This window comes from Furipterus horrens, unplaced genomic scaffold, assembly GCF_987537825.1.
Source record: "Furipterus horrens unplaced genomic scaffold, mFurHor1.1.pri manual_scaffold_6, whole genome shotgun sequence".
Taxonomy (NCBI): domain Eukaryota; kingdom Metazoa; phylum Chordata; class Mammalia; order Chiroptera; family Furipteridae; genus Furipterus; species Furipterus horrens.
Window position 1 is genome coordinate 189,030,832 of NW_028327176.1, and position 27,902 is coordinate 189,058,733.

Consider the following 27,902-nt stretch of genomic DNA (forward strand, 5'->3'; position numbering starts at 1 on the left):
TTAATAGGATTCAAAGGGAAGTAAGGTTGAGTTGCACAGGCTTTATGACGAGAGTAAGAATATCTGATTCTAGCCTTGTATTATCAAAGCAAAACCATAGCAGATCTCTCTTAGTTTAGTGGAATGTCTTGTTTCTTGACTTGGAGGTAAATAATCTTTTCTTTGTTTTTTCTTGGCCTAAAATAAAAAAAAAATGTTGAAGAGGGGAGAGAAGAATTATTAGAAAACCAAAAACCAAAATGAAGTGGATAATAAATAAATACAACAAGAAATGGGTATGAGCTATGCCTAGGATGAGTATTGCAATGAGTTCTGAGTGGCGATTCTAAATAAGAGCTTGGAGAATAAGTAATGGGGATGGAGTCGTTCCTAAAACTCTACTGTAAGAGCGAGACTGGCCTAAGTTCATTATTTAAGGTGTTCTACCCTTCACTGTAATAAAGAATGTGGGAAATGTCTAAATTTAATTTTACATCGGTTAAAAATTAAGACTTCATAATATAGACACTGTTATCATCAGTGCTCCAAATAGAATTTGAGAATTATTTTTACCAAGGTTCATTTACTTTTCAACAGTTGGATAGTGAAAAATCAATTCAAACATTTGTTCAAATTGCAAGTTTCTCAGTCATCTTGTCTTTGTGAATACCAGGATGTTGCTAATACTCATAGGAATCCTGCCTTCTTCATTTCGTTGCTCCCAGACATACTCTCTTGACATGTTCCTGTTGATAATGATCTTGAGATTTGGTGTGGGGCTGCTACTGCGTCTCCAAGCTCCACAGAATTCCACCCACCTGGAGGTACTTAGTCCTGCCTCAATTTCTGGACCCGTTTGAGATGGGGAAGTAGCAAAAGCTCACCTGAATTACCCGGTGGTGCTGGAGTCCTCTCAGACTCCAGATGTGTGGGTCCGGACGGGTCTGAGCCCCAGAGCATTTATGCTAAGATCAGCAATAGCAACAACAGCAGCAGCAACAACAACAGTGGGAACAACAGCAGCAGGAACAACAGCCGCAGCCACAACAACAGCAGGAACAAAAGCAGCAAAACAGCAGGAACAACAAAGCAGCAGTGACAACAGCAATGACGGTAGCAACAACATTAATAGGAACAATGGCAGCAATAGCAGCAGTAATAACAGTAGCAGCAACAGTGACAATAACAATAGCAGAAACAACAATAGCAGGAACAGTAACAGCAACAGTAGCAATAGAAATGGCAGCAACAACAATGGAAACAACAACAGCGAGGACAGCAGCAGCAACAGCAGCATCATTAGCAGCAGCAACAGCAGCAGCAACAACAGCAAAAGCGACAGCATGAATAATAGCAGAAGAAACAGAAGCAGCAACAACAAAAGGAACAGCAACAGCAGCATCAATAGCAGTGACAGCAGCATCAATAGCAACAGAAACAATTGCAACAGCAGTAGCAACAATAACAGCAGCAACAACAGGGAAAATAATAGTAGAAATAAGAGCAGGAACGATAAAAGTAACAGCAGAAGAAACTACAGATGTGACAGTAGTGACAACAGCAGCAACAGTAACTACAGTGGGAACAATTGCAGCAACAAAAACAGCAAGAACAACAACAGCCACAAAAGCAGCAGCAACAACAGCAGCAAGAACAACAGCAGCAAGAACAGTAACAGCAACGACAATAGCAACTATAATAGTAGCAGCAGCAACAGCAGTAGCAACAATAACAACAGCAGAAATAACAAGAGCGGGAACAGCAACAGGAACAGTAGCAGAAACAACAGAAGTGACAGCAGGAACAATAGCAGCAGTAAAAACAACACTAGTAACATCAGAAGCAGCAACAGCAGCAGCAACAGCATCAACAACAGCAGCAGCAACAACAGTCACAGAGACAATGGCAGCAAAAACAGCAACAACAACCAGCAGCAAAAACAACAGTGACAATAACAACAGCACAAATAACAAGAGCAGGAACACAACAACGGTAACAGCAGCAGAAACAACAGAAGTGACAGCAGCAATGATAATAGAAACAACAGCAGCGACAAGGAGAACTACAACAGCAGGAACAACAACAGTAACAGCAGCAACAACAGCAGGAACAGCAGGAACAACAACGGTAACAGCAGCAGAAACAACAGCAGTGACAGCAGCAACGACAATAGAAACAACAGCAGCGACAAGCAAGAACTACAACAGCAGGAACAACAACAGTAACAGCAGCAACAACAGCAGAAACAACAGAAGTGACAGCAGCAATGACAATCGGAACCACAGCAGCAACAAGCAAGAACTACAACAGCAGCAACAACAGTATCCGCAGCGACGACAGCAGCTCAGCTGCAGCAGCGACAGCAGCCCAGTGACTGACTGGTGACCGAGTCAGCCCTGCACCGGCCCCACCGCCACCGTCTCACTTGTGAGCCCGGCCCTCTGAGCTGCGACGTGTGCCTGGGCCCTGCCCTCCAGCCGCCAGGCCTCCTTACTTCCTGGCGGGGTGACTGGGGAAGCCCGGGAGTCCCGCTTGCCTTGGTTTTTCTCAGTTGCCGAATGGAGCCACCAGCGATGCCTGCTCCATAGAGCTGTTGGCGGGAGCGGACGAGAAGGCCTTGGAAGGCGCTAGCTGAAAGCACTCAGTAAATATCAGCCGTTGTTCCCAATTTTACAGAAAAGGAAACAGCTTAAGAGCCGAAATCAGGAGGACGTTAATCAGCCAGAGGTCTGCCTTTGTGCTGCAGGGGGCTTGGTGCCCCTAGGAACCCAATGACTTGGGCGGTGGGGAAGGGGCCCTGCCCAACCCGGTTTTTGCTGGCTCTCCCTCAGGGCGTGACACTCTGCCTGGGGTCAGCTCTCCTGCACGGGGCACTCGGCAGGCCTGGTCCCCACGTGCCACGTGCGGGCGGCCCTGTTCCCAGACATCTCTGTCTCTGTAGGTGGACGCTCACCCAGCCTGCCTCGCCCATCTTCTCTTCCTGCGGTTCCCCGAGCTTCCCCCAGGTCCGTCTTCTGTCTTTGCAAAGTAAGAGGGACCAAGTAACAGAAACAGAGCAGCGCAAGCCTTCATAGCAGCATGTGTCGAGCACATAAATAGAAAGAATGTAAAACAGCAGAGTTGCTTTCTAAAATATCTCTTTAGCCTACTCTGAACCAGCCTATGAAAATGGAAAACTCTCGCAAGTATCGGTGTATGTGTACATCCCTGAGCTGTGCCTCCCGATCTCAAAATACGCAGAACATATTTTAAAATGTGATTTCTAATAAAACATCTAGGTACGTATTTTCTGTTACATGGAACAGCTATGAAAACTTTTATGAGTAATGACAGTGGTGACTAGACACATATGGAGGGCCAGGTACTTTATATGCGTGATCTCGTCTGGTTGTTACAAAAACCCGAGGAGCAGGAACTGCTGTCCCTATTTACCGATGAAGAAGCGGAGGCTTCGAGGAGTTAAGGCCTCATGCACAGGAAATGCGAGGAGCTGTGTGAAGGGCCCGTGCTCCTCCTCCCTGACACGGAGCCGCTGGGAAGGGCCCAGAGGAGCCTTGGTTGGGAATGCTGTGGCAGGAACTCGGTGTTTATTCCACAAGTGTTCGGTGAGCACCTGCTCTGTGCTTGGCTCTAGGATAGGACCTCACACGAAACACAGTCTGTCCTCAAGAGGGGGTGCCTGTGTGCATGGGACACTACATGGAGATCAGGGGATGGGGGATGGGTGTCTGGATCAAGGATGCCAAGCTCAAATGTCTGCAGGCTCCAGTCGGAAAGTACAATTGTCCTGGGCGTGAGAACAGGGCCCAGGGGGACTGTGGCCTGCTCTAGCGGGTGCGCCCTTCCCAAAGCTGAGCCGTTACTGGCTCCTCCAAATTGTCAACACAAGGAAATGCCTTCTCAGCGTTACCCAATCCTCTGGTTGTTTGATGATTTTAACAGATTCTGGAAACCCAGTTTATGTGGAATTTCTCACATTAAAAACTACCATGTGGGCCCAGCAAAGCCCTTGAGACCCCGGTGGCCTGCGGGCCGCCAGTGTGACCGCTGGAAGAATCCAAAGGCCTCTTCCCACTCAAAGCTTCAAATTCTAGGAAGAGCCTCGGATCACTGCCGTTCTTCTGTAGCAGTATTTGCCCAAATACTGAATGTGTTCAGGGTGAACATCTTGTAGAATGAAATCATGATAAATTCCAGTTCAGTTCATGGCACCAGTGGGCCAAAAATGGAGTATGGATGAAATAAATAAGAATTCCTAGAAGCGGGACATCGGTAGGTAGAAGGATATACTATTGTCATATTGCCCCTCGTAGAGTTTCCAGTTTGTGGCCTACCGGCAACCAAGGGCACTTCCTGCCCGTCCTTCCCTACCGTGGGACGCTCCCAGGCAGCTCGCTCACCAGCCGTCCACGCGGAAGCTAGTGCCAAGCGCACCTGCGCTTCCCTGATGGAGAGGGGGTTGAGCAGGGTGTCGTATGTTTAAGAGCTGTTTTTTGTTATCGTGGAGTTATCTTTTCAACCCCTTTGCTCATTTTGTTCTGTTGGGTGGTTACTTTTATGAATTTCTTAGAGCTCTTTACATACTGGGGAAATCAGCCCTTCGTACAGGAGTAAATACTTTCTCTAAGTTTGCTGTATTATTTAAGCTTATAGTAGTTTTTCAGTGCCAGAATTTTTAATTTTTGTGAAGGCAAACTTATGGGTCTTTTTTTTTAAATGGGTCCTGGATTTTTGGCCATAAAGACCTCCCTTACTATGAAAGTAGGAAGGTATTCTCCTATAGTATCTTTACTATTTTACTCTTTCTTTCCTTTTCTTTTCTCCTTCCTTCCTCTCTTCCTTCCCTCCTTCCCTCCTTCCTTCCTTCCTTCCCTCCCTCCCTCCTTCCTTCCTTCCTTCCCTCCCTCCCTTCTTTCCTTCTCTCCTCCCTCCTTCCTTCCCTCCTTCCCTCCCTCCTTCCCTCCTTCCTTCCCTCCTTCCTTCCTCCTTCCTTTCTTCCCTCCTTCCTTCCCTCCTTCCTCCCTCCTTCCTGCCCTTCCTTTCTTTCTTTTGTACTTTCAAGTCTGACTTCGTTTAATGGATCTCCCTGTGAGGTATGAGATACAGCTTCTCCCTCATCTTTCCTTCCAGCTGGCTGCGGAGCTGGCTGAAAGCACGTGTGGGACAGAGGGCTCACTCGGGGACGGGGGACGTACCTCTGCATGTTCTCGACCTCGTCGATCGTCTCTGGCAGCGCCGCCCCTTTGGTCTCTGGCAGCAACAACACCAGCCCCCCAGCAATCAGGCCGACCGCAGCTGGAAGCCAAACAGAGGTGTGTCACATGGAGAAGGGGAGCAATCAGGCTCTATAATTAGAGCTCCCCTTAGTTCTTATTAATTTTTTTGAGTGATTTCCTATACTGAAAAATTTCTTTGCCATCTGATAAATATTTTGCTGATCCCAAACCCCGATGGATTACAATTCCTTATAAGGAAATGAAACACTTCACAGGTTGAGTCAAGTTTACTCTGTGCTAGAGAACTTTGCCATAATATTAAGATACTCTGGAGTTAAAAAGTTACTGTGAAAAGAAAAATCAACTCTAAGAAAAGAAAGAACATAACCTTGCCAATAGAAAGCACTTAGTAAGGAACACTGAGTCAGAAACTTGGATCGTTACTGGCAAATAAAAGTCATGAATCTCTTTTAAAAGCATCACTGTAAAACAGCATTTAAAGGTATAGCCAGGAGTTGGGTTTTGAATTCAGGTGTTTAATAAATTCCAGTTGTTCTTCTTTTGTATCCAGCTCTATTTTTTTTTTTTTTTTTTGTGTGTGTGTGTGTGTGTGTATGTTGGGGGCTCATAGCAAATATCATAGTGTTTTTGTTTCTTTAAATTTCCATTAAAATTTTGGGATGTTAAGGTTACATTTTTATATGTTTTTCTGTAACAGAATGCAGGGTGTGGGATGTGAGTGCTTCATTAGTTTTGGAGTTTCAAAAAAATTGCATGCCGGACTCCATATTTGTACCCTTAAAAAGTGGCAGAATTTGAGGCCCCAGAGCTCGGTGGTTCTGGTGCCTGCTTCTGGCCAGGCCCCCCACTTCCTGGCCTTCGAGCCCTGGGAGGCCCTGCCATGAGGCCCAGGACCCCCTGCGTAAAGTGGGGTAAATGCGCCTTACAGGCTTGTTGTGAGGCTGAAATGCGGTCCTATTGTTAACTGCTTAGCACAGGGCTCTCCAAACCCCTGCCGATGCATTGGTCGTAACTCACACGCACGGAAAGCACACTCAGCCAGCTTTGATTCTCTGGAGCGAGTGGATTGGGATGGTCACGCAACAGAGGAGCCTAATGACGGCCATTCAGCATTTTATGTCTGCAAAGATAAGCCTCGCCAGCCAGGGCATCCCTTATGCCGCCTGCTGCGCTCTTTCAAGCAGGATTATTCAACGGGTTGGTTTGTTAAGTTTCAGACTTCTGGATTTCTATTTCTGGTCACTTAAAGACCAGTTAGCACACGCTTATGTGGGAAAGGAAGGAAAGGAGGTTAAATGTAAAACCATCAGTTTTGATTCCTGTTAGCTACTCAGATTAAAAGTTGGTGAGGGAAGACTACTAGTAAAAATAAAATGGGGAGCTGTCATAGAGTTTACTTTGCATGTTGGAAAGCAGCCCTGGCTGGTGGGGCCCAGTGGACTGAGTGCCGGCCTGCAGACTGAATGGTCGCTGGTTCGGTTCCCAGTCAGGGCACATGCCTGGGTTGCAGCCCAGGTTCCCAGCTGGGGGTGACATCGGTTGCCTCTTGCACGTTGATGTTTCTCTCCCCCTCTTTCTCTTTCCCTCCCCTTTCTCTAAAAATAAATAAATGTTGAAAAGCAATTACAATCCTTTATCTTTCCTGAGGGAGTCCCTCTGGGCCTGGACTTGGCGTTGCTCTGTTCAGTAATCGAGAGAAACCTGAAGTATCCGTTCTCTGCCCAGAAATGCCCCCCTGACCCAGCAATGGCTCACTGCCCACCTGAGGGAGTGGCTGAGATCCACCTCCTCCCAGGAGGGCAGCAGTGCATGGGCTGTGGTGGCCCTTCCCCGGGTGGAAGAGGGGCTCTGAGGACAGGTCCCTGAGTCAGTGCTGCAGGGGAGGAGTCTAGGGAATGAATGTCCCAGGCAGAGCCAACCGTTCTGTGACCAGGTCATGGTCCTCTCAGGAGAAAGAGCTGTGTTCTACTGACGCGGGCTGTGTTGTGGTGAAGTTGGAAAGTGGAGGAATTCCTCGGGTCTGCTCCCAGGGAGAGTCTATCCGTGGATCGGAGCTTTTACTGGCAGGTTTGTAGGAGCGGAGCATTTCTCCCCAAACCCCCTGAGAAGAGGAATGAGCAAGAGATACGTGTGAGTGACAGCCAGAGTGGGAGGAACGTGACGGTCCCCTGATGGGCACCTGGGAGGGTCTCTTCCTTCCTGCCACGGTGAAAAGTGTTACATTTTTGTCAAATTGAAACTGACTCAGAATGAGTCTTAAGGGAGACAGAAAGGGGTACATTGAGGCGTTTGGCCAGCGTGAGGACGGGAAGGTTGTGTGTGCGACTTTGTCACCGTGTCTGTGTGGACGCAGGAGGAGACAATCCGTCCCATAGTCTCCGGCTGTGGGCAAAGGCCGTGGATGTTGAGTGAACGCGAGGGCACAGGGGTCCCCTTTCACAGTCTGTGGACTCTGTGCTCAACAAAGACCTGTGTGTGTTAATTGCAGATAATTAGATTTGTCTCTGTCACTGTCTATCCTGCAGGCTGGTCAGGGACGGGGGCGCCCCGCTGGGATGTTCCTGCAGTGTCAGGAGGAAGGGCACCCTCCTTAAGTCTAATTATTGCTTAGTGACCTGAGGAGGCGGGCCTGACGCCGGCGCCCCAGCAGACTAACACACGGTCTTTGTTTCCCCGGGGTCTGAAGCTGCCCTCTGTAAAATTTTGGCAGCCTTTCCTTAAAGTGGTGACATGACGGGCTTGTATTTTTCTACGTCTGGCTATAGAGGAGGCAGAAAGAGTGAGCTCTTTGACCGAGACCCAAGGAGGCGTGGAGGGCAGTGGGGAGTCTTCTTCAGGAAACTTCTTCCCAGCTCACTCTTGCTCGACGTGGTAACCCTTCGGGCAGGAGGCCTAAGGTTCCCATACCTGAGCATTAGTTGCTACCGATGGTGTTACTACTAACAGTATTACTAACGGTGATAGCGTCACTGATTACTGGTCACATCCAGTAGTGACTAACGGGCGCCTATTTTGAGGTAGAAGAACAGAGGTCCCTTGAGAAACATGTTATCGTTCAAAGATGTCTCTTAGGATTTCTTACCAAAAATCACCAGTGGAAGCTCATGCCAGAGGTCGGTGAGCCGGTATACCAGGAACGGCGTGATGATGCCACCGATGTCACACATGGAGGAGCAGACAAGAACACCGAGGTTTCTGAAATGCAGGACATGGGTGTAACTTTTTACCTTCTGAAGGGGCAGTGCTTGTCTCCCTCCCCACGCTCCAGTAGATGATTCCCCAAATCGTCAAAATGTTTGTGAACTGAAAAAGTATTCATGTCACCCTGACCGGTAAGGCTCAGTGGGTTGGGCATCGTTCCACAAAGCGAAAGGTCACCAGTTTGATTCCTGACCAGGGCACAGGCCTGGCTTGCACGTTCGGTCCCTAGTCGGGGTGCATGTAAGAGGCAACTGATAAATGTTTCTCTCTCACACTGATGTTTCTCTCCCTCTCTTCCTACTTCCTTCCCCTTGTTCTAAAAATAAATAAAATCTTAAAAAAAAAAAAGTGTTCATGTTATTTTCTTTTTTCACTGATCCTGGTTTTATTTTATTTTTTAAGTATATTTTATTGATTGTGCTGTTACAGTTTCCTTAATTTTTCCCCTCTCTCCCCTCCTCCCCCTGCCAGGTACCCCACTTCCCTCCAGTAATCCCCCCTTAGTTCATGTCCGTGGGTCATGCGTGTAAGTTCTTTGGCTTCTCCCTTTCCTGTATTATTCTTAACACCCTCCTATTTTGTTCCTACAAATTATGCTCCTTAGTCCCTGCACCATTTCCCCATTTCTCCCCCTTCCCCCTCCCAGCTGATAACCCTCCAAATGATCCCCATGCCTATGATTCTGTTCCTGTTTTGGTTGTTTACTTAGCTTGTTTTTGTCTTTGTTTTTAGATTCAGTTGTCGATAATTGTGAGTTTGTTGTCATTTTAATGTTCATAGTTTGATCTTCTTCTTTTTCTTAAATAAGTCTCTTTAACATTTCATGTAATAATGGCTTGGTGGTGATGAACTCCTTCAGCTTTCCCTTGTCTGAAAAGCACTTCATCTGCCCTTCCATTCTAAATGATAGCTTTGCTGGATAGAGTAATCCTGGTTGTAGGTCCTTGCTTTTCATCACTTTGAATACTTCTTGCCAGTCCCTTCTTGCCTGCAAAGCTTCTTTGGAGAAATCAGCTGACAGTCTTATGGGAACTCCTTTGTAGGTAAATTTCTGCGTTTCTCTTGCTGCTTTTAAGATTCTCTCTTTATCTTTAATAATTGGCATTTTAATGATGATGTGTCTTCATGTGGTTCTCTTTGGGTCACACTTGTTTGGGACTCTCTGTGCTTCCTGGACTTGTATGTCTATTTCCTTTGCCAAATTAGGGAAGTTTTACTTCATTTTTTTTTCATATAATTTTTCAGTTTCTTGCTCTTCCTCTTCTCCCTCTGGCTCCCCTATGATTCAGATATTAGTACATTTAAAGTTGTCTCAGAGGTTCCTAAGCCTCTCCTTGTTCTTTTTCTTTTTTTTTTTTCATTCTTGTTTCTTCTTTCTATTCTGGTTGAATGTTTATTTCTTCCTTTTGTTCCAAATGATTGATTTGAATCTTGGCTTCCTTTCCTTCACTATTGGTTCCCTGTATATTTTTCTTTATATCACTTTGTGTAACCTTCATTTCTTCCTGTATTTTTTGCTATAATCAATGAATTTTCAGAGCATCCTTATCATCAGTGTTTTGAACTCTTCATCTGATAGGTTGGCTATTTCTGTTTTGTTTAGTTCTTTTTCTAGGCTTTTGTTCTGTTCTTTCTTTTGGGCCATATTTCTTGGCCTCTCTGTGTTGGTTTCTGTGTATTAGGTAGAGCTGTTTTTAGTCCCTGTCTTAGTAGCATGGCTGATGTAGCAAGGGCACCTGTAACTTGTGTGGGGTAGAGCCTTAGGTAATCACCAGGGTGGGGCAGCCTGCTTCAGCACTTTGTGTTTCTGTGTGTTTGGGGGTCTCAGAGAGGGAACAATGCCACTACCTGGCTTCTGGTGATTTTCCCAACACTCACCCTGTTTCCAGTCACTTCACCCACTTCCTGGATGTGACTGGCACCCTTCCAGTTGCTACCTTAGGGTTTACATATGTTCTAAGACCGTACAGGTCCTTTAAGCAACGAGAATCCTGCAGTTTCTTCTGCCGTCCCAATCCCCACTGATTTACAGTCAGAGGTAATGGGGGTTTATCTTCTAGCGCTGGAACCCCGGGCTGTGCGGTCTGGCCTGGGGCTGGGGTCCATCGCTCCCAGGGTTTCCCTCCTGATTTTTATCCGCCACACGTGAATGTGGGACTGTCCATTCCGCTGCCGTGGCTTCTCTGTGCCACTCCGCCGCTCTGCCCTGTTTCCGCAACTCCACCCCTCCTGCCCGTCTGGATGAATGTGGCTCCTTTAAATCCCTGGTTGTCAGACTTCCATGTAGCTTGATTTTCTGATGGTTCTGGTTGTTATTTGTTTTTGAGATCTGGTTGTAATTCTTTCTATGGTTGTATGAAGAGGTGGAGCATGTCTACCTACGCCCCCATCTTGACCAGAAGTCTTCACGTTACTTTCAATACACATAAACGATATATGCTACCTACTTCACTTGCATTCTGTTATTTTTGTTTTATATTAACTTTCTTGAGGATTTTTAATTGGGGGGTGACTTTCACTTTCCACCTTCATCACCTGCTTCCCCGTTTCTATGGTCCTGTTTGTGCTGTCTCCGACCTCCGTCTCCTGCAGCCGCTGGGTGATCCTCTCCCACTGGTCAGCGTCTTCTGTCCTCACCCCACGTTTGCTGCACTTCCCCTCCGTCTGTAAGTGTGAGCTGTGGCCCGATGCTCGCCTCTGCTGCTCTCCCCCCCTCGTGCCCCGTGCTTTGAAAAGTAAGGTGTCCTCTGCTGGCACCTGGCGTAGCTCTGGCCAAGAAGCAAATGCTCCACCCCCAACCCCTGCATGCCGGGAAACGTGCTCACCTGATGAATGTGGGGTAGAGCTCCGCGTTGACCAGGCAAACCATTTCGAAGGCCATCGTAATCCCCATCCGACCCAAGCACGCGACGGCGACCCGCAGCCATTGTACGTCTGAGGGGAGACACACCCCTTGCGCATGCTACACACACACCTGCACCCCCTGCAGTGTCCAGGGTGGGCGCATCATGCTACACACACACCTGCACCTCCCGCAGTGTCCTGGCTGGGGGCACGGCCAGGGGAAAGTCCACATTCCAGAGTGGGACAAGCAAGCAAAATGGGCCCTTCTCCAGATCCCAGGCCATGTCAGCAAATTCTCCATGTCTGTCTAGTCTAACTTCAGACACAATTCTAATAGTCTTTTAACTTGAGCCCCTGGTCATTCACAACAGCAGGATGATGCCAGTCTCCATAGCCGGGCCGAGAGGCCCAGAGAGGCCATACAAAAGAAACAGCAGAACAGGGGCACACTCTAACTCTCTGCTAACACCTGAGGCCTGCGAGCCAAGCTCTGTGTTACTAATGGGGTTCTGCTCTATGGGTCTGTGCTCCCCTGCACTGAGAAACTATTACAGGCCAAGGGAAAGGAACTGAGTAATGTTCATCAATGGTACTCTCTCAGGTTTTCTCACTACTTCTGCAGGAAGGTGTCGGGAGGCTCAGGGAGCTGCCTGAGTAATTTCTGAGAAGTGCTGGGGTAAGACCCTAACCCTGCTCTACCCTAGATCCTGTGCTCTCTGCTCTGGGCCAGCGGACGGCTTGTAGCGTGGGCCCTCCTTACTACGCCAGAGCTCAGTTGGGTGTAATTATATTCCATCAGTGCACCACTGGCCACCATTGTTCTTCAGGTACATGTGTTTTTCAGGAAGGTCCTAGATATGGGCTCATTCTTTCCAGATCGATCTGGATGATAAATTACCTGGTCCTCCTATCAAAGGGCAGGGACAGCCCTCTTCTTAGGACCCTGGAAAACAAGATCCCGGCGTGGCCTGGCACTTACCATCAGGGATAAAAACAGAGGCTAGACAGGCTGCCCCCGCCACCATATTCGATCCAGCCCATGGGAGACGGCGCCCGATGCGGTCGATGGTGAGGATGATGATGAGGGCGGCTGGGAATTCCACCAGCGCAGAGTAGAAGAAGTCCAGGTAGATGTTGCTGCCTGCGAGGCCCATGTGCATGATGAGGCCCTGGTACAGAGCCGAGCTCGTGAACCTGAGCAGAGAGGAGGGCTCCGGTCACCGCAGGCGAAAGCAAGTCACCAGAAGGGGGAGGCTTCTGGAAAAAGCCTGTGGTCAACTGCTTGGTACCTTATCGTTACCATTCCCTCCATCCACGACTTTTGCACTCCCTGACACCTGCAGCGGCCGGCTATGGCCCCAGAAGGGGGGGGTGGTGAGCGAATTAGGGCAGTGTTCCATGGCCAAGTTTGAAAGGCAAGGAGGAATGTCTTAGTGGAGTGATTTATTTGTAACACAACACAGATCATTAGTGGTTGTTAATGATCTCTCTGTGGTCTTTTAATGCAGTTGAGATCAAAGGATTGAGGGGTACTCAATTCAAATTCTAGAAAGCCAGAGGAGCAAGTGGGCGGGCCTTGCTGCTTAATGATTTACCTGCTGCCATGATACAAGGAACGTTTTGACAATGTTTCTAGTTTTGCTGACTGAAAGTGTTCATGGTCTGTAATGGAGAATGTGAGGCTCCTTTGCAAGAGTCGCTATCATTCGCTGATGCATTTCTTAATTCAATGTCGTGAAGGTGGCTTAATTAATTCCTGATGTGCTTTGCTTTTGCCAGGGACTGCGGCTCTGCCCCTGGCTGGTCTGCGTCACCCCCGTGCGACCCTCTGAGGAGCGCGTGCTGTGCTGAGAGGGGCTTGTGCAGAGCTGCGGCTCAGAGCCGCCCGCAGACGGCAGACAGGGTCAAGCTGGAGTGACTGGGCTGTGGAGCGTGTTCTTGTGGTTTACAGCCGTCCCTCTCTGTATCGCGGGTCACCTACCGCAGCCTCACTGTATCGTGGGATTTTTAAAAATATTATATTTAATTATTCATCGCGGATTTTTCGCTGTATCGCGGGATTTTGCGGTACTGTATACGTATGTTGTTAAAGTTACGTAGGTTTAAGAGTGTAGAGTATGTTTAAGAACATAAGTAGCATTTATAAAAGTGTGGAAAAGGTTACTAAGGGACTGGGAACGGTTTGTAAGTGTGTGGGAAGCATTTATAAAGCCTTAAAATCTATATAAATACCAAAATAAAGGTAAGGTTCCTACTTCACGGATTCCCACCTGTCGCGGGGGGGCAGGGTGTCTAGAACGTAATACCCGTGATAAGTGAGGGAATACTGTATTCTTGTTCAGAAGTTATTTCTCCAGGCAGAAAAGAAAAAGAAGAGGGCCTTTCCTGGCAGCCCTGTACAATCAGGAGAGATCTACACCCGTCATTGGTGGATCAATACCAGTAGCGCTCAATTTTGACTATTTTAAAAAATATTGGTTCCTGAGCCCTTCTCTTGGTTAATTGAACAGTGTGCTTGGCGGGGAGGGTCTGGCCTTAATATTTAAACATCTCTCGTGTGATTCCAAGGTTAAGCCAAGATTGGGAACGTACTGGCTGGAGATTTGGAACTGGAAGCTGAGGTTAACATCTGCCCGAGAAAAATGATGTCAGGAAAACCTGCCGTCAGAGAGCCCACCCTGGTCCCCACCATCGACGCTGATACTGGAACAAGGCTGTGTTTGAAGGTCTCTGGTTCCCTTCCTCAAAGTGGACAATTGGGATGAAGAAGACTCGGGAAGGATTTTCAAGTGAAAAGTATTCCTTACCAGTTGTACATCAAGATCAAAGTGTGTTTCCTTATCTGAGGGGTTCTGACCAAGTCAAGAAATGAAGGATTCAACTTCTCGCTGATTTCCTCATCAGATCTGAGGCTCTGAGGGTAGAAACAATAAGAACCACTTTTTATGTGGAACGACGGTGTCCCTGAGTCACACGGAGAATGACCACAGAGCCTTCACACACACTAGCTCCTGTGGTCCTTACGACCGTCCTAGAAGTTAGGTTCTGTGTTTTGCTCCCCGCATCACGGAAGAGGAAGCCGGGAGGCAGGGGTGTCAGAAACCTGAGCACATCTATAAAGTGACCCTGTGTAGGTAAAGCGCCTCTGGCAAGGCGATGGCCCGCCCACGCATGCGTGTCCCTGACCTGTCACTGTACGGTTGAAAACCCAAAAGCAGGTGCTAGACTGGTCACTAGTGGGAAGGAATGGGTGTCCCCGCCACCCGAAACCATCCTCACTCTAAACGTCGTGTAAAGTCTCAAATTCTTCCGGTTACCTATCTGAGCCCCTCCGTCAGAAATGACTTATGGGGACAACATTTCCTCATAAGCTCGGTTCTGTCATTGCCAGCCCTGCCGGACGGAAGGGTTAAGCTGAAAGGTGTGAGGTCCATGGAACGGCTCGGACACGCGTCCGATCAAGAAGGCAGGCGCTGCTTAAGTATCTTGGGACCCGTTCCACCCAGGATTTTATAATTCTGAGAAATGATTGTGTTGGAAAATCTGTTTTCCTGACCTGGGACTATCCCCTCTGAGGACATCTCCCTCCCCGGGGGTGCGGACGGACACATGGGGGGGGCCAGATGTGGGCGCTAAGGCACCGGCAGCCCAGGCCTCGGTGCAGAAGATGGAAGTTCCTCGTTTGAGTTTTTGGTTTCCTTGTGGTTTTATGTTTTCCACCTAGTTATAATATCTGGCCGGGGACCCGTGCGTCTTGGCACGGCAGACATGCCCCATCGCACAGGGCGGCCCCTCTGCTCTGGAGCGAGAATTCCACCTCCGCCCCTGACTTGACCTTGCGGCGGCCCACTCACCTGAAGAGACGCAGGCAGGGGCTTTCCGTTCTTCCTGGAGATGTGCTTAAGGACCCGCAAGGCTTTAGCATTTTCCTTCTGGGAGATTAGCCACCTCGGGGACTCAGGTATGCACCTAGGGTACAGGGTGAGCGTCAGCAGTGCTGTTAGGGGAGGGAAAATCTTACGGGCCCCCTGCCCCTGAGCGGCCCTGACCACGGTCCTGTGGGGGACCTGACGCAGGGAGGCCGGGCTAAGGAAGGAGAATCACGCAGGGGCTGCAAAGCAGAGAAACCGCCGCCGGAGTGAAAGGCAAGCCTGCTCAGCGGGAGAAAACATTGGCAGATCAGACACCTGAAAACAGGTTAATGCCCAAATGTATAAAGAACTCATACAACTGGGTAGCAAAACCCAAACAATTCAATTTAGAAAGGGGCAGGGAATCTGAATAGATATATATATATATAATATATATATATATATATTTTTTTTTCCCAAAGAAGACAGATTGATGGCAGACAGGTACGTGAAAAGCTGTTCAGCATCACTGATCACCAGGGAAACACAAATCAAAACCACCACGTGATACCCCTGTCAGAATGGCTACTCCCGAAAGGACAAGAAATAACAAGTGCTGGCGATGACGTGGAGTAAAGGGGACCCCAGTGCACTGCTGGTGGGAATGCAGACTGGGGCAGTCACTGTGGGAAGCAGTATAGAAGTTGCTCAAAAAATAAAAAATAGAGCCACTGTATGACACAGCAATTCTATGTCTGGGTATTTATCCAAAGGAAACAAAAACACAAGTTCAAAAAGATATATAAACCCTCATGTTCATTGCAGCACTATTTACAATATCTAAGCTATGGAAATAACCTGTGTCTGTCGAATGGCTGGATAAAGAAAATGTGTGTGTGTGTGTATACACATATATACATACATACATATATATATACATATATATACATATATATGTATATATATATATAATGTGGCATGTTATTCAGCCATAAAAGAGGATGAAATCTTTCCATTTTGACCACATCAATGGACTTGAGGGACGTCACATTAAGTGAAATAAATCAGACCCAGAAAGGCAAATACAGTATGATTTCACTTATAGGTGGATTCTAAGGGAGAAAAAACAAGCTCATAGAGACAAGGAGCAGATTGGTGGTTGCCAGAGGCAGGGGTTGAGGGGTGGGGGTGTGTGAAGTGGGGGAAGGGAGGCCCAAACGTACACACGTCCAGTTATAAGATAAGTCAGCCCTGGGGATGGAATGTTTCCCGCCTGATGAGCAGCATTAACAATACTGTGCTGCATGTTGACGTTGTAGTCAACACCGGCAACTCCTGCGGCGCACCTGAAGCCAAGCTGTATTGACTCCGTCTTTCCCTTGGACCCTTCAGCTGCGAAGAGAGGGGGGGTCTGCTGCATGGGCAATAGCAGACCCTCCATATCACCCTGCCCAGGCTCTGTAGCTTCAGCTTCACTGGAGAGGACACTCCAGCGTCATCGCAAGATGTCGATTCAACACGGGAGGAGACAGATACCGTGTCACTCCCGAGTCGGACTGCACAGCCATTCTCGGCGGTGCAGATAGACTCTTAAGAAGCTACACCATCGTCTCTCGAGACGGACGGCTGCCGACGACGAGATGTTGAAGAGTTGTGAAGCGGGTAGATCTGAACAGTCCTCATCCCGAGAAAGACATTTTGTGAAGTTGTGCAGGGGTATATGTGATTCTTTCCTCCTTCAAGTGCTTCTACTCAGCCCTATGCAGGGAGCTTCGGGCCCCCTCCAGAGGGTTCCTGGGCACACCTGGGAAGCCAGCTGCACAGCGGGGCACAGCTGAGTCCCAGTTCTGACCCACAGGGCGGCTCAGGTGGGCACCAGGCTTTTTTTGTTTGGAGAACTGACAGCAGGTGTGGAGGTGGGGGTGCGCGAACCGTCACAGAGCAAGTGGGTGTGTTATCTACGTTCTTCTGAGAGCTGAGTTCTCAGAGGAAAGAGGTAAGAGCCTGGGGTCCGATGGCGGGCGAACTTACAAGCCAGGCCGCACAGAGGGAGCCCGACCGAGCCGGACTCAGGCGGCCCCTTGACCGGGGCTGCAGCCGCCTGGATCCGAGTCTGGAGTGGAACCTGAGCAGCCGGTTCAGGGTGGTGGCGCGGGACGCACTGTCCGGGCTGCTGGGGTCGTTCCTCCGGGAGACAGGAGCTGCCTGGAGAGGCGGGGCTCCCGGCAGCGCAGGATGGGGTCTCAGTGGGAGCGCAGTGCGGGGAGGCGTCGGGGACGTCAGGAACAGAAGGGCACAGTGCTCAGCGGCAGTCAGCCGCCCCCGGCGGGTCCTCTCTGCCTTCTCCTCGCAGGGAAACTCTTCCAGGCGCCCCCCGGCTCCTGTTCAGCGCTGGCCACTCACATTTCAGGACGCAGGGTCGGCGTGGCCACCTGTTGCCTGAGCTGGTGGGTCAGGAAGGTGAAGGGCTTGGGGCCCAGGTCAGGAGGCAGGAACGGGAAATGGTTCGTCCGGGTGCCTCGGAGCCATATCCAAATAGCTGAAGGCCTGGCTGGTGGGACAGAAAGTGATTTTTTGAAGCTCTCAGCGCAGCACTGGGAAGACTGGGTAAACCTGACCAGAGTGTGCGTCCTGGCGCAGGAATGGCCTCCTGAAGCCAAGGCTGGGGCCCCGCGGCGCCAGGGCTCGCTGGGCGTGAAGTAAGCGTTATCGATGGTAGTGTCCCAGCGGAGGCTAGATGATCCCCTACCCATTCGGGGCACTGCCAGGGGGCCCCGGGCCTGGACAGGAAGCTGGGCAGGAAGGGCCCTAACGTGACCTGGCCTCAGCATGCAACGTCAGGTCAACAGTTGACCCCAACAAGCAGCGACCGGTGAGAATCACAGGGGTGCGCGCACAAGGCCACCTAGCTGCGCAGGCTGACAGGGACGGCTTCAGGGAAGGCGAGGTTCACACGGCGTCCTGCCTCCTGTGACTTCCACGTCCCCTCTGCACCCCCGTAAGTCCTCTTTTCTCCCCGATGGTGCCACCTCATTCCTCAGTCCAGGCTCCTTGTCCTTAGCCTGGTTTTCAGACATTGGTGTGTTCTCCTGTTCTGCCACATTCCCGGCCTCTCCGGGGCCTGCTGGTTTTCTCTAATGGACCTCACCCATCCTCACAGCTCCAACAAAGACGGGAGCTCTCCTTGAACTTCGACCGCATGTTGATGTCTTTCCAGCACCTGAGATCCCGCAGGTCCGAAGCTCTTCATCTTTCCCTCCACAGCTGCTCCTCCTGTGTTCCCATGTCTCTGAACGACACCCTCGCCAGCACGCTGACACACAGCCTACGCACTTCCTCCCTCTAACCCTCCGCAGTCGGTCACCGGCTCCGTCATTGCTGCATTAGTGCTGTTGTTTAGAATCTTTCCCACTTCGTGGCCACAGCTCCTCTCTAATGCAGATCCTTGTCCTCTCGTGCAAGGGTTACGGCAATAGTCTCTCACCTGACCGCCTCGCCTGTGTGTTCTCCCCAAACACCTGTTTTCTACTCTGCCTCTCGAGTGAGCTTTTGAAAATGTCCCATCATGCCATCTGTTGAGTTGTAGGTAAATTACATTCGATTCTGTCAAGTGAAAGTGGCAAGAAGTTTTCCAAAGTGGTCAGAACTTGGATAATCGGTGGGCCTCTCTGTTACGATAAGTCTTGGGTGTTTATTCTGAGGGGACCAAACTATTGAAAGACTTTTAAGCAGTAGAGTAACAAGGTAGAACTTGAATTTCAAGGGCAGCATGAAGTGTGGGTTAGAGGATAGTGAAGCAAAAGCCAAAGGGCGCAGCAGTCTAGGCAAGGTATCAAGAATCCTAATGGGAATAAGAGGGAAGAGGGATACAGTGGGAAACTAGAAGAGGTAGCTTGGATATGGGGAGGGAGCTAAGGACCAGTCGTAGAGTTTTACTGGATTTTGGACCAAGAAGTGGGCTTCCTGGGAAAGCTGGGGTATTTAATTCTAAGACAGCCATGGGGAGAACAGGTGGGTATGCCCAGGAAAGAAATACACGAGTGTGCTGAATGGGAGAGAGGCTTGGGTGAAATGGCGGCATTCCTCTTGCTTTATTTCAGGTAACCTCACAGTGGGGTTTTTGATAGTTTCTGTTATTTTCCATGTTTCCCGAGGGAAGGGTGACAAACATATTTGACTTGTCCTAAGAACTCTGATTGATTGGTATGGTCTGTGTGGGGTCCCCTGTTGGCCTGATCTGGGATGAAGACTGCTGTGATTAATTGGGGATGTCTGCTTCGGGCCTAGATGTGGGAAGTGGGGACGCGAGTGTCATGTTCTGCTTTCTCTGTCCTCAAGTTTCCTCTCAGAAGGTACAGAAGAACAGGAAGATTGTCAGTCTCTTCAAAGGGCACCGCCGCCAGTGGAAGCGAATGTAAATATCACAAATCATGTGAAAACGTAAGATGCAGGGTATAAAACTCCTAAGCCCGAAGTACAGGGGCCTTTGCTTTCCAAAGTGGGGGACGCTCTCGGTTTTATCCCTGAAATACGGACCTCGGCTTCCTGTGAAGCGGAAGGATGAAGAAAACCTTGGAAGTCAGAGGGAGGGCACGCATTCGGGAAGGCAGAAATAAAACATCGCGATTCACTTCCCTTTTGTTCCGAATGGACTTACCAGTAATAGAGCAGGAAGCCGAAGTGAGGCAGGGAAACCGCGAACTGCAGCCACCGCCAGTGAGGCAGCACGTACGCCACCCCGGCCAGCGCCACCAGCCCCACGGTGAAGGCGGCCTGGTACAGGATCCCCGTGGTTCTCCGGTAGTTCTGCCCGACGAACTCTGTAACTGCAGAGAGGACCCACGGGGTCAGCAAGTCAGGGCAACAGGGAGCGGGCTGCCCGCCTCAAAAGGCTCTCCCAATTCTAGAACTTCCTCTGCAGCTGCCTGAAGTTTTAAAATGTTCTTTGAGGCCTATTTGAGAATTATTGCTATTGTGTTCGTTAATGAAAAAAAACTTATAATCCCACGTTAGACAGGGTGAAGGTCTGGCTACCATGAGGGAAACGTTTGATTTCTAGAATAATTTCAAGGACAAACGCAGTTGTAGTTGGGAGACACACAGTGTTTTGATGGAGAGTAATCAGGCCGGGATTATTTAAGACCTGAATAAATGAATCAAACATTGACTTTAGGTTGCAGATGGTTTTTAAGTAAACGAATGCCTCGATGCAGCTTGTTGCCTTTCACGAGGTAAACATTTCCCGGCAATCCCGTTAACGCGTGTAAGTGGCTTGAACACCGGCGGTGGGTTTCGGGCTGCCCGGAGTCAGCTAGCACTGGCTCGCAAAAACTGATTTTTACACTCTCTGGAATTTTGCAGGCTGGTTGTTTAACTCATTGGCACCTTAAAATCTGTCATGCCAGGAGTATTTATAACTTAGAAATTGGAAAACACTATAAATCAGGGCCTTTGTTTTCCAAGAGGCAGTTTCATCAGCACGCCCTGCACACGCTGTAATGATCAGCTTTATCCCATCCAGTGGTGGCCTCACGGCAGGTTATGAAGTCTGTGGTACATGGGCTTGGGGATAGTTATTTTTATATCACAGACATACTAGAATTGAAATTTCAGGTATTCCCTGAGCCGTAGTGTTTTTGTGTAAAGTGGTTGATAATTGTATTAAAGACTTCAACCATTTTCTGTGAGTGATCCAAAAGTATTTAAAAACAGAGTTAAACAACATTCTGCAAGTGCTTCTTAAATAGAAATCTGTCTTTTAAAGTCGTGGGGGTGGTAGGGGTTCCTGCAGGACATTCAGAGGGACTGGAAAAGAAAGAAATGGGAAGAGGTTGAAACTAACCGTCGCTGAAACTTAGGTTTATACAACTGAGTTCTACATGTTTCTACATATCACCTGTTCTAGAAACCAGATTACTGACTGAGTAACTGCGTACACGAATTCCTGCCTTGACCACACACAGATCGGGTGTCCTCCACGACAGGCCCCTGATAGTATCATGCACTGTTCTTTCTTTATCTCTCAGAATTCCCCAAACGAACTCTACCCGGTAAAATTTTAAGCACACGTATTCTAGTTCTCACACGTGTTATGAGAACTTAATTATTATTATTATTTCAATTCCAAAGCGTTCACCTCCCTCTTTATGGAGGCTTTTAAAAAAAACATTGACTTTAGGGAGGGAAAAAAACATCAGTGTGAAAGAGACATTGATCATTGCCTCTCAGATGCACCCTGACTGGGAACAGCCCGCAACCCGGGTATGTGCCCGCCCGAGTATCGAACCGGTGACATTTTGGTTTGCAGGACGATGCTCAACCAATTCAGCTGCACAGGTCAGGGCCATCGATACTGTCTGAATGTAGCCGAAGGGAAAGTAATGGTGGGGTTAGTCTCCAAGATCTAACTATGGTGGTAATTTTTTCCTACATTGCCTTAAAGATGCTATGCTGTGAGAACCCAAATATTCCCCTATACGGCATGGAGCTTATGCCTAACTGTGGCTCCTAATGAGTAGGATGTAAATGACATCCCTGGCCCCCCCAATGGCTAAGGAACCGACACTGACCAAGCACCCACACCCTTGGTTTCCTTGTATATAAACTGAGGATAACGGTGCTTTACTAGAGTGGATTGATGCACAGTATTAAAGTGCCTTATAAATCTAGCCTATCTCTCATCATTGAATTTTTAAAAAATGTCTGGGCCTTGTAGGCTAGACTTTTCTCTCTATGTAATGCCCCGGGTACAGAGAACACAAATTCCTAAGGAGTTGTATAAGAATCCGGATGGCGAGCCGTTGACCCTCATTTCTGACTTCATTGTTTTCTTTATAAGGAGGAATGCAGAATGAGTTGATTGATGAGATTTTAGAAATTCCTTTGCTGCAGGAAAAAAATACTTCTTGACATTGTCTTGAAGCTGAGCTCATCTTCCTGCACAGCCGCCCCCCACCTGACTGTATTTTGGCAGCCGTGACCCTTGGTCTGCCCAGCTGTAGCCACAGGTGTTCTTACTCAGGATGTAGCCTATTAACCAGCTCCCCTTGCTGACCAGCCCTTGGATCAGGCGGAAGAGTAACGTCCATGCATAGGTCGGGGCAATGGCCATGAGGACTCCAGAGGCGGCGTTGATGAGGATTGTAACCAAGAGACAGCGCTTCCGGCCAAACCTGCAAGGAGAAAACCAGAGAGGGGAGAGAATTAGATTACATGCGTGGGGGCTGTAGAGAGCTTCTGAATTGTAGAAATGCAGGAGGTGCGGATGAACACCCTCCAGAACTGACTTGAGGTCAGGTCCGTGCAAGGCTTCATCAGTGCGCTGTGTACACATTTTAAGCACGAAAGCCCCATTCTCCCTGGGACTAGAGCACCTTCTCAGTCCCGCAGCGTGGAGGACGTGGAGGGAGAGGGTGACTCTTCCCGGCCACCCAGTGCTGAAGGCCCTTGGGGTCTTTCTAGGTGTTCCCTCACCCTATGAGCTGGGGCCTTTGCACAAACAGTTCCAACCAACTGCCCACCCAAGAGTTTTTGCTTTAGGGAAAACAAAATTTATTGCTCAATGTACTCCCCACACATTTCTTAACACTGCTTTTGGACTTTGTGGTATTTGCACGTCTCCATGGAAACGTTCTTCTGAGTCTCGCCGTTCGTGAGTCAGTTCAGGTTTTGCCATCCCATTGGCCTTTGTAACTGAGCACCCCGGCAGGGTCGCTTCTGCGCATGTTACGTGAGAGGCTTGGGTTTCATCAGCGTAGGGACCTGGAGAGTGTGCTCATACACAGAGCAGAGCGAAACTTGGAGAGCTGGGCCGGACCTTGGCCTTCCCACTTAGTGGGATGTTGGGTGAGCTAGTCAACCTTTCTTCATGTCTTCATTTGGAAAAGACTTGCCTGACCAAGTTGACAAGAGGATTACGTGAGATGTTACACGTAGCACTTATAATTTCTGATCATCTGAACGAAAACATTGGAATTGGTGAGAGATTCCTTTCTTTGGGTCAGGTGATATTCAAAATCATTCTTTTTTTTCCATTTTTTATTGTTGTTCTATTACAGTTGTCCCATCTTTCCCCCATTGCTCTCCTCCGCCCCGCTTACCTCCCCCCTCTCCCACAGTCAGTCCCCAACCTGTTGTCCGTGTTCATCAAAATCATTCTGTAGGAGGTTATGGGTGATGAAATAAATTAGACATTTAATAAAAGGTTGATTTTCAAATTCTCTAACATATTTTCTTTCTTCTTTTCTTCCATCCCGCCCTCCCTTCCCTCCACTCTTCCTCCCTCCCTTCCTTCCTTTCTTCCATTTGCAAAGCCGACCTTTAGAAAGTTGACTTGGTGTAAGACTCAGTATTCTTATTTATAAGTTCTTCGTAATTTCCTCCTGGTTTTCTTTTAAAAGACACCACGATCATCTGCAAGGTCATGTTTTTTAAAATTTTCATAGAAAACAATCTATTTTATTTAATATTGGTTTAATCTGTAGCATAAAATAAATTCCATGAGATTCTCATATAAAACCTGAAAATCGCCCAGTCAGGGCAGATGACTAGGTTGCACGTCAGGACCCCAGTTTGGGGCGCGAGTGAGAGGCAACCACACAGTGATGTTTCTCTCCCTCTCTAAAAATAAAATAAACAGACAAATAAGTTTTTAAAAACCCTGAAAATTGTTCAGAAATAAGCATTAAGTATTCAAAATATAACTTGCCTTTTTGAACCCTGTGGGGTTTCCTATCACACACTCTCACACGCACACACAAATAGAACAGAAGAAGAGGCAAAGCCAAGCAAAACTTGGGACAGTTTAAGAAAAATAAAACAGAGGTATGTACACAGCTTTCTGGGGAAGAATAATGAGTCATCCACTTTACCGAGGAGATTTAAACACTCTGAACAAAATAATGAGGTCATTGAGAAGGTGGATAATGGACGGGATGATAAGTCAAGAACGCACTGTCAGTAGAAAAGTATAACTGCTCTCCTACTCCCTGGGCGGGATGGGAATAATTAACTCATTTATTTAACCAGCCACGAGGCTCCGCCCCTATTTGCTCCCTTTGGCCCAAGGCTCCGCACCTTGCAGTGAAGGAGCCGTGGCGGGGGGAGCCAGGAGCTGGCCAGACAGCCACACACTGGAGCGCAGGGGCCCCTGCGGCCCCTCCTCCCTCGGGGGCTCTCCTGACTTAAGGGGCCCTCTCCAAACCCCTGTCCTCGGCTCTGGAGGCAATGAAAATATAATAAAGCCAAGTAGCCTTGCTCTTCACCCCACAAGTCTCCCACGCAGAGTCGCAGGAAGAGCTTTGAACGGAAGCTGAGCAGACAGTCACCGAAGCGGGGTGACACCTGGAGGAGCCGGTGGCCCAGCCTCTCACCTGTCCCCCTCCCTTCCTCCCGCTGCCACAGCCGGCAGCGCTGTGACGTGCAGATGCCCCTGGGCCTGAGGTAGATGAAGCCATCCTTAACGGTCTAGTTTTCAGTCCAGCCTGACAATATAATATAATTGGACAAAATATCCTACTTACATTCACTATTATACTCACAAGGGTTGGGTTTAGAGTAGTTGGGGCAGCAAGCATAAAGTAGATTTACTTTGCCATTTATGTCAGCATTGAACATATATTTAAATTTTACATAAAACTATATGATATAATTGTATATTTATATGATACTGTATATTGCATATCTACATACAATTGTATATTTATGTAAAACTATACAATTATATAATTTAGATCTATTTATAAGTCTCTTTTTTACTGGGTGACTGATGATTAAAGGGAATCATACCGTCCAAAGTGTTGAGCACAGTGCCTGGCCCATGGAAAACACTCCATAAACAGTCGGTATTATGAGTATTAAATAATTAGCCCTCCTGGCCCAGCTATCTAAAGAGCTTTGCAAGTATAAAGCAAATTTTTCTTTCCTTTTTTTTTTTTTTTGAGCACTCCTAGAAATATCTAATTGGTTGTCAACAGAGGAGAGACTCATGTTGTCCGGAACTTTCCGCGCAGTGAGTCTGGGACTCTCCAATGGCGGATAAAGGACAGAGATGGAGGAGCTGGGAGTCCCTGAACGCTCGAACTAGAGACGGAGACCACCTGCTGGACGTCCCCACAAAGCGGTTTCCGTGTCTCTCCTCGGCGACATGGACATTACGGAAGTGGCTAGCTATGCGGCCCTTTCACCCCACTTCACCCCGGCCTCCACGCCCATCGCTGCCCCAGGCTCTGACCCAGGAGCCCCACGATCCCGCAGGCCGTCTGCACTGACGTGACGCACACGAGAGGCGAGCAGAGGACGGACAGAGCTCAGAGCCTGGAGGCTCACGGGCAGCGGGTGGCGATGAGACCAAAGAACGAACCAGGCACCACACGGGGGCAAATCCTCTATGACTCCTTCCTAACCCCAGCTCGTGGACAGCCCCCAAGGAGAAGCCACTGCCTCGCATTGAAACATCCCTCTGTGACCCAGAGAAGACACGGGCTGTGCTGTTCTTCCCAGCGGAAGAGATCGGAGATGGTCCAGGCAGGCGACTCCAGGCCGCGCCACTGCAGCCGGCGTGGCTGGGGAAGCGGGGAGTTCAGGCGGGCGCAGGGGAACCCGCGCGCTCTGGGACCCGGCACCCACCTGTCTGCTACGTAGCCGATCCCCACAGAGCCAACGAAAAAGCCGAGGTTCACAGCCGCCTGAAACAGGTCCAGCATCCAGGAGCGGGCACACACCAGGTTAAACTGCCAAGGGCGAGAGGGGTCTCTGGTCAGGTGAGAGAGAAGACCAGGTCCCCTTAGACTCCCCCTCAGTCCGCGGGACTCGCGTGTATCCCTTGCATTGAACGGATGGGGCCGAGAGGCACTAAACTCACTGTTGTCTTGCCATCATAGTTTTCTCTACGCAACCGAAAGATTCAAAAGACTCATCCCGCAATCTATTTAACATTCCATCTGGTAGTATGTCATTGGGCTCCACCCTGTTGTTGGCAAAATCAGCTGAAATCGGGTAATTACTTCGTTTTTGCACAAAACCATCTCCCTTTCTAATGTGACCACACAGAAGCAAAAAGGTGTGTGAACAGGAAACCAGAGGAAGCTGGGCTGTTCAGGGTCTCTCTGCGGCCTCTCTAGAGGCTGGGGGACGAGGAGTGTCCTGCTAGGGCTGTTCCGTTTGCTCCCGTTTGGAACAGGAGGCCGTGTCGGAGGACGAACAGGTGCCGGCATGGAAGTGAGGAGATCCGGTTTCCAGGGCTCAGCGCTAATTCTCTCACTCTGGGGCCTAGGGCAAAATTTTCCTCTGCTCAGGGCCTCAGTTTCCTCCTCTCTGTAGGAAGGGACAGGCTTAGCCACGCTGTGAACCCTCTGAAAGTCGCATGGTGGGAAGTCTGTGACCCTCCACAATTCATGCAACTATGGGACCACTTTAGGTCCTTAAGCAAAGGCCCCTTGACCTCAATGTTTGTTGGTACAGAACATCTTCACGTTATCCAAGCAGACTTTTCAAATGAAGCTGGGCCACAGGTGTTCTCTGTGTTTGCAGAATAACTACACCGCCCCCTCCCCACGTTGCTTTGCCTCTAATGAAAGCAAGTCTCTATTCTTTGGTTTGTTTTCTCTGTGTTTATTGAAATGAGGTTTTGCAATTAGATATTGATGTTGACTGTAGTTTTTAATAATACAGTAGGATCCTAGCCTAAGCTCCGGCCCCATGTGGTTTCATGTGGACACCGAGCAAATTAAATAGGAAAAACAATAGCCCTTAAGAGGCGAGGACATGGTATCACAGTGAGGCACCATTCTGGTGAGTTCCAGGAGAGTGAAGGAAGATTGGAAGGGGAGGGGAGCTTCTTGAAATAGAGGAGGCTTGAAAATTTTCCCTTTCCTGGCATTATTCCAGGAATTTTCATATGTTTTTGCTTGTTTCTTACTGGTGAGTGCTGCATACATGAGAATCATTATTGTCTGAATTTGATCAGGTTTCACCTCACCTACCCACACTCCGGACAAGTAAGAGGCTGCATGTTTTTGTCAGAAGCTAGGAATTTGGAAGCTACCTGGAGTCCCAAGAGCACGTCTGGATCTGCCTGGCTTCTTCCTTAAGAAAAGCTGCACCATTTGCCCTGTCGTTTCTAAGTCCTGCCCCACTTACCTCGGTCACGATGGAGGAGCCCGGGGTGTCGTACACCCAGCCGTGCCGACAGGGACCCAGCGGCAGGCGGCTCCTGTTGGCGGCCAGGCCAGCCAGCGGGTCCACGCAGCCCAGGGCGCTCTGGTTCCAGTCCACCTCGTAGCTGCGGCACTGGCGGGGGAAGGCGTCCCCCTCCGGCCCTGCGCCTGGCACCGTGAAGTTCAGCTCCTCGGCCGGGCTCCAGCCGCACCGCCGGCTCAGCTCGGCCACGCCGGGGCTCAGGCAGCGGTGGTCCGGGGTGAAGCCCAGGAAGACGACGCCCACGTAGATGGGGGCGAACAACACCGAGAGCAGAGCTAAGAGGAAAAACACTTGTTTCTGGAAGAAGTTAAATTCCCCGATTTGCTCTAGAACGTCATCCACCGTTGGCATGATCGCTGCAGGCAGGAGGAGTCCCGGTGTGCTTCCCGGCGCTGCTGCAGGTGTCCCCGAGAGAGGCTGCGTCAGCTCAGCACAGCTCTGGACCGAAAGTCCAAGTGCGAGTGTGAGTTTACTGGAGACCGAGTCAGCCTTTGGTCCGGACCCCCCGTGGTCGGGCCGGCCCCCCGCCGTGCCCTTCGCGGGCAGGGGCCTGTCCCGTGGCTCTCCTCCCTGCCGGAGCCAGCAACAGGGC

At 49.2% G+C, this 27,902-nt stretch overlaps 1 protein-coding gene across 1 annotated transcript; it reads right to left on the minus strand.

The window, feature by feature from the left end:
* On the minus strand, positions 1–27,902 carry LOC150008038 (solute carrier family 22 member 2). The gene is made up of 11 exons (XM_090280053.1): positions 27,251–27,902; positions 25,739–25,842; positions 22,130–22,284; positions 19,770–19,938; positions 15,116–15,230; positions 14,069–14,175; positions 12,241–12,455; positions 11,243–11,351; positions 8,299–8,411; positions 5,175–5,274; positions 1–177 (listed from the first exon to the last, which is right to left on the minus strand). Exons 1-11 carry the CDS (start codon positions 27,659–27,661, stop codon positions 111–113), a joined length of 1,665 nt encoding a protein of 554 aa, XP_090136179.1. The 5' UTR covers positions 27,662–27,902; the 3' UTR covers positions 1–110.

Bases quoted from the DNA above. Each gene is read 5' to 3' on its own strand.
- LOC150008038 (XM_090280053.1), bottom strand. From the start codon at position 27,661: ATGCCAACGGTGGATGACGTTCTAGAGCAAATCGGGGAATTTAACTTC. The intron at 19,939-22,129 runs GTAAGAACACCT...TCCTCTCTGCAG, and splicing joins GTTAATAGGCTACATCCTGA to TTACAGAGTTCGTCGGGCAG. The intron at 12,456-14,068 runs GTAAGGAATACT...CTCTCTGCTCAG, and splicing joins TTGATCTTGATGTACAACTG to GTTCACGAGCTCGGCTCTGT.